Here is a 6,084-nt window from a genome sequence, read left to right as displayed (position 1 = left end):
GCGCCCGGAGCCTGTGCTCCGCAACGGGAGAGGCCACAACAGTGAGAGGCCCGTGTACCGCAAAAAAAAAAAAAAAAAAAAAAAAGCAGGGGATCTGACTCAGAAAGCCCTTGGGTCCTAAGGCTAGAGTGGGACCTTGGAGATCCTGATGTGCTGGTTGATGGATTGCAGAGGGCTGGGAGGTCTCAGGGAGCAACTGGGGTGTCAAGGGTGGTGGTGAGGCACTCCAGAGTCGGGATGAGTGATTCTCTCTAAGCAGCACCAAAGACTTTTGACCTCTTTATGACCAGTACAGGAACACCCTTGTATTTTGGCTGACCTGCCCATGTTCTTCCTTCCATGGATCAGTTAGAGTCTCCAGGCTTATATAAATTCTTCTCTCTACCCTCATCCACGGTCAGCACACAAATCTTCTGGGATTTTATTGTGTGCTGTACTTGGCCCTTTTACTTGGAATGTCTATTTAAGCCTCATCACACCCTATGATTCGATTCTATACTTACCTTCTTTCTGCAATAACATATCCAGGGTCATATGTACAATTAATTGTTATGGCCTGGATTTGAATTCAAGCACTTTGCTTTAGAAATTGAGCACTTCAACACTGTGGTTAGTGTCTTCAAGGAGACTCACATCTCTCTAGCAGATAAAGAAAGCATGCACAAAGATAATGCAGGCAATGTTGAGGTGCCAAGTGGCAACCCCAAGTCCATATGTATTTCATGGGTTTACACATGAATCCTCCCCTATGGAATTTAATGATTATAGGGAGGACTCCTTTATCTTTGGTAGGAATTTTTATCTACTCTTTAAGACCAAACCTGGATACTCTTGATACCTTTATTTTATGGTAAAAAGATTACAAACAACCTTCAAACCAAATCAAGTCCAAAGTCCAATTTATCTGAGCCACATAACATTTTAGAAAAAAGTATGGCTGTAAGCTCGTGATGAAACAGATGAAGAAATAAATGGATAAATAAAATCTATAGTCAGGAGTTTTATTTTTAAGGCCTAGATGACTATGCTACAATACTACTTCTATGTTTCTGGAATATCGTATTCAGCTTTCTCAAACGAGTGAAGAGTAGCAGGGAGAGGAGAAGCAGCAGAGAGGAGGATGATAAAACCACTTCTGGACTTTGAGCTTTTATTAACCTCTACCTGTCATAGTTAGAAATGTGTTGTTCATACCCAGAGAAAATAATAAGTAACACTACCCAAAGAGAAAAAGAGTCACTTATGGGTATTTTTGGATTTTGCTGTTTGAAATAAAATTTTGATTTAGAGAGGAATGAGTATTAGCACTTTTCATTCATTTAATTGATGCATTATATAGAAGAGTTAGACATTACAGAGTTTCTTTTTTTCTTTCTTTTGAATGAAGGTAGAGTGAGATCTTGATTGGGGGATAAGATAATACATATAAATCAGATTGTTAAGTAAAATGTTAGAAGCTGAGATTAATGTTACTTAAAGATGCTTTGGAGAAGAGTTGGAGCACATTCTACTTTAAACCATTTAACCTGATTAAGAACCTAAAATATTGTTGTTAATTTGGAAAATACCCCTGATATTTAAAATTTCCTAAAAGGTAGCTCTCCTCCTACCTTTATGATGGAATACTGGACGATTTCAGTCAAAAAGCCTAGTTACTACCATAAGAAAAAGTCCTGCAAGAAAGCACATGTTGTCACTTTACTCATTACTGAAGTGCCCTTATGACTGTCAGGGAGAACAGGTAAGATGCCAGGGAGGCACAGAAGGAGACATCAAAGTATTTTGTTTACTTCTTTGAAGTCTTGTAGTACCTATTATTTACTGTGCACACTTCTTGATTCATGCTGAAAATTGGAATTCACCCATTTCTCTCTTTTTCCTGTCTAAGATGCAGATGGGGCACATTTCGTTGACTCCATCAATCCCTGCCCCCGCGCATTAGCACATGCACACGTATACCTAGCCAGTGGAAAAGAAAAAAGAGTTACTCACGTTCATCCATTTTACAAAGATTTCCAGGCTGCAATGGGAGGGCTTTATCTCTCCCTGAAGGATGAATAAATAGATAGCTTTACTGACAGCCTGTTCAGAAACTGAAGTGAAAACTGAGACCAAGGTCTTGCTGTACTAGCACTTATGAGATCCAGACCTGGCAACATGGAGAGAATAGTCATCTGCCTGATGGTCCTCTTCTCAGGGACAGTGGCCCATAAATCAAGCTTCCAAGGGCAAGATCGCCTCTTGATTAGACTGCGTCAACTTATAGGTATTGTTGATCAGCTGAAAAACTATGTGAATGACTTGGTAAGGCCATATTTGTCACAACAAAATTTAAATAATATTCTTCAATTACTATAAAAGGAGCTTTTTGACTTATATAAATAACTCAGAACTAATTTTCTTTTGCTCTAGGACCCTGAATTTCTGCCAGCTCCAGAAGATGTAAAGGTAAGACCAGTTGAATTTCTTTGTGAAAATAAATTTGACATGTTTTTAAATCCAATTAAGGAGGCATTAACATGATTATTTAGAAATATACTTACTTTCAATGAATTTCGGGGTTTAATGATTGGTAAAATAGTTATTTCTATTTTGCTCAAATATTCATTGGTTCACCAACAAGCCAACCAATAAAACACTACATACCTTACAAGATATATTTTTATCTCCAAATATCTCTAAGAGTATTCTCAAGTAGTATGGTTGAGATAGAATAACAAAACTAGAAAATAAATCTATACTATGATCATTTTCTGAACAATGACCAACTAATTACATTTTAAGAATCCTTGCGCATGAAAGTTCTTGAGCCCTCTTTGTAAACCTATGTACGAAATATAGACACATACCACAGAAGCAGAATTCACCTTTTAATAACTAGAAAGGAAGAAAGAGAAAAAAGGAAAGAAAGGGAGGAAGGAAGAAAGGGAGACAAAGAGAGAAAGGAAGGAATAAAAAAAAGAAGGAAAGAAAGAATACTTTATAGCACAGAATGGAAGAATGGTAGTGTGGAAATCAAGGCCATCCTTTAGAATATAATTCCCATGTACCTTGGCCTCAATGAGTCTTGTCTTTGGCCTTCGGTGAGGTCTTTTGAAAGGACAGTTTTCAACAACTCATCCCGTTCTCTTAAGCCTTTTAAATCCATTAGGTCCCAGGAAGAAGAGGCCTAGCATACAGTTCAAGTGTGCTATGTGCTGATCTTTTCCTTGGTAACTCCGATCTAGTCTTCAGGTTTGGTACCCTGAGGATATAAACACAACTGGGGGAAATGTTTTCATTGTCACAGACCTTTAACTGCATAAATTAGAATAACTATACAAGTGTTACCAGTAATTAGGACACTACAAAGGGGAGACTTATGAAGATACATTGCAAAGAAAACAATTATCGTAAATGACTATGTGTAGAAGTTTAGAAAGTGAATGAGTCACAACTATTGCTTTTCTCTAAAATTCACTCTCTAGCTCTGAACCTAACCACTCTCATTTACTAGGTCCTTTTCTAATAAGCAATACCTAAAATGAAAGTAGCACATTCAGCTCAATGGAAAGACTTTTCGAACAAGTAAGACTATTTCTTAATGCCCTAATTATCAAAACGTATCTTTTTTAGTATCTCATGCCCTTTGTCTAACTGCTATGGTTAGAGTCCTTTGGGGAGATTCTTAGCTACAGTCTCTAACTTGCAAAATAAGATACCCTGCCTTCTAACTTGAGTTGATCCAGTGGGTACTTCCTTTATATCCTTTGTTAAAGAGAGATCTTTTTTATCTTATAATGACAGGATTTTGTCTCAGTGACACTGTATCTATCTGATAATCTCATCAAGCAATGCTGGCTATGATACAAGTGAATAATGGTATTACTAAAATCTTTAAGCTATGCTGGCAGGCAAACCCAGGAGAGAAGAAAAGAGTTCAAGGCCACAGTAGTATTATATCAAGTTTTTCAGGGCTAGCATCAAAGCAGTCTATAAAGAGTTAAAAAGATTAACAAGTTTAATGAAAATAAATTCATTTAAATGTTGCATATAAATGTTGATATATAGTGATCATCTAAGGTTGCTAACTGGCCTCACCAGGCATCTTTCTTTCTCTTTCTAATCATATAATCAGTGGTCCTCATCTGGTGGTGATTTTGCCCTCTGAGAACATTTGGCATTGTCTGGAAAAATTTCTGGTTGGCACAATTGTGTGTGTGGGGTTTCTATTGGCATCTAGTAGGTAGAGGCCAGGGATGCTACTAAACATTCTAGAATGCACAGGACAGTCCTGACAACCAAGAATTATCCATCCGAAAATGTCAACAGTGCCACTGTTGAGGAGCCCTGATATAAACCTAGTTTGTATGTAGGACAAAAGGTAATTTTACCCAGTTAGCAAGATTTCCTAGTGTGAATGGTCAGGGCTTTCTTTGCAAAAAAAAAAAAAAAAAAAAAAAAAAAAAAGTAAGTAGGTCAAAAATAAATTGTAAGGAAGCAAATATTTTCAAATATTCAATTGCAAATCAACAAAGCCAAGTGCACCTCCTTGCAAAAGCAGCTCCTGACTAGCTAAAAAGAAGAGTGGTTTTTTACTCTTGCTTTTGATTTCCTTACTGCTGCCTCTATTCTGCAAAACTAATGTAGGACGGATAACTCCTCATGTTTCCAGGTGTTAAAGGATGAGGGAAACAAAGGCTTGCCCTCTGAGTCTGCAAGGCACAGCAAAGGAAAACAGTGGCTCTGCTCCCAGATGGTAGTGCTGCGCATGAACTTGGGGTCATCCTGAGTGACAGGGCGCCTGAAGCTGCCTGAATCGAAGTTAATCTCTCTACCCCTCAACACATCCTTAAGGCAGTTTAGCAGAACAGCTCCTTTGCTTCTTTTCCTTATTGAGGCTGCCTTTACTGTGCATCTGAAGCCAAATCCAGCAGTTATTTGTCCTGGACCACAGATCTGTCCTGGACCACCAGGGATAGCTCTGCTGCTTGCAGAAAGCACAAAGCCAAATTCCAACGTCTACTGACACAGGTGAACAAGGAAGGGCAGGAGAGAAAGCACAGCCCCATCAATACAGGCACTGGTGTCCAGATGGCATTCAGAGGTTTTCAGAAAGGCTTTCTCAGGTGCAAAATCTTTGCTTGCTTGTCTTGACCACTCTTGGCGATACCTGTCTCAGGGAGTTCATTTGGTAGGCCCCTATACTTCTTTGGAACCTAATTTTCTTTCAACATCCACATGTAAATGTTAACTCAGCAAAATGGGTCTCTGTGAGAAATGCTGGTTTCTCAGATCATCACCGATGAAACAGTTAGTGTTTTCAGTTTCAGCTGGAAAATTTACCTCTTTAAATATGAATATTATTTTTTTCCAGTAAGTTAAGCCGGTTGTGGTCAAAAAGAAGAGAAAAGAAAAAACTTCAACAAACATGAACATGTGGTTTTCAAGGAAAAAAAAGTGCTATAATTAACATTTATATATAGTTTCTATTAAATAAGCATTTTGGCAAACATATGTAAAGGACACTATCTCGCCCTTATGAGAGGCAAACTGCTCTGATATAAGGAAACCAGATAAGCTGGTTCTCGGCTTGTGGCCATGTATGCAAAGCAAATCTGATGGGGTTGTGTCTTAAAGATGCATGTTATTAATCAACATTCATAATGGGTAAGCATATAGGTTGGAAAATGCAAAGCAGGCCAGATGCTATTTTCAGCTGATTGTCTATGGGAAGACTCAGGTAATATTGTTGTATATAGGACGGCCCTTGTAGGAACTGAGAAAAATTGAGGTTTCTGTATACATGGCAGTAACTTCCATATACACTGGTGAAATGAAGATATAGCAACTTTAGGGCAGTGGATAGCATCATATACAGACATTTGCTGAAAGAAAAAAGTAACCTGGATACAAGTTCTTATATCAGCATTAAAATGTTTTCAACAAGTCAGTATAAATTTTGTTCTTCCAATAAATTCCATTTCATTTTCAGTTCAACTTCTAACATTTTTACTTATTCACTAGTCACTGGTTATTTGATTAAAGCAAGAGTCAAGTTTTGTTTTTTTTTGCGGTACGCGGGCCTCTCACTGCTGTGGCCTC

The 6,084-nt window shown here is 38.1% G+C and overlaps 1 protein-coding gene across 1 annotated transcript in view; it reads left to right on the top strand.

Moving 5' to 3' along the window:
* Nucleotides 1-2,136: 2,136 nt before the first annotated feature.
* Nucleotides 2,137-6,084, top strand: part of IL21 (interleukin 21) — a 7,548-nt gene continuing 3,600 nt past the window's right edge. Inside the window, exons 1-2 of the mRNA XM_007116070.3 lie at nt 2,137-2,304; nt 2,413-2,448. Of these exons, the coding sequence (XP_007116132.3) occupies nt 2,137-2,304; nt 2,413-2,448 (204 nt within the window). The remainder of the gene's footprint in view (nt 2,305-2,412; nt 2,449-6,084) is intronic.

This window comes from Physeter macrocephalus, chromosome 7 (assembly GCF_002837175.3).
Source record: "Physeter macrocephalus isolate SW-GA chromosome 7, ASM283717v5, whole genome shotgun sequence".
Classification (NCBI taxonomy): Eukaryota; Metazoa; Chordata; class Mammalia; order Artiodactyla; family Physeteridae; genus Physeter; species Physeter macrocephalus.
The sequence above is the reverse complement of the archived record's forward strand: the minus strand, read 5'-3'. Positions and strand labels throughout refer to the sequence as shown.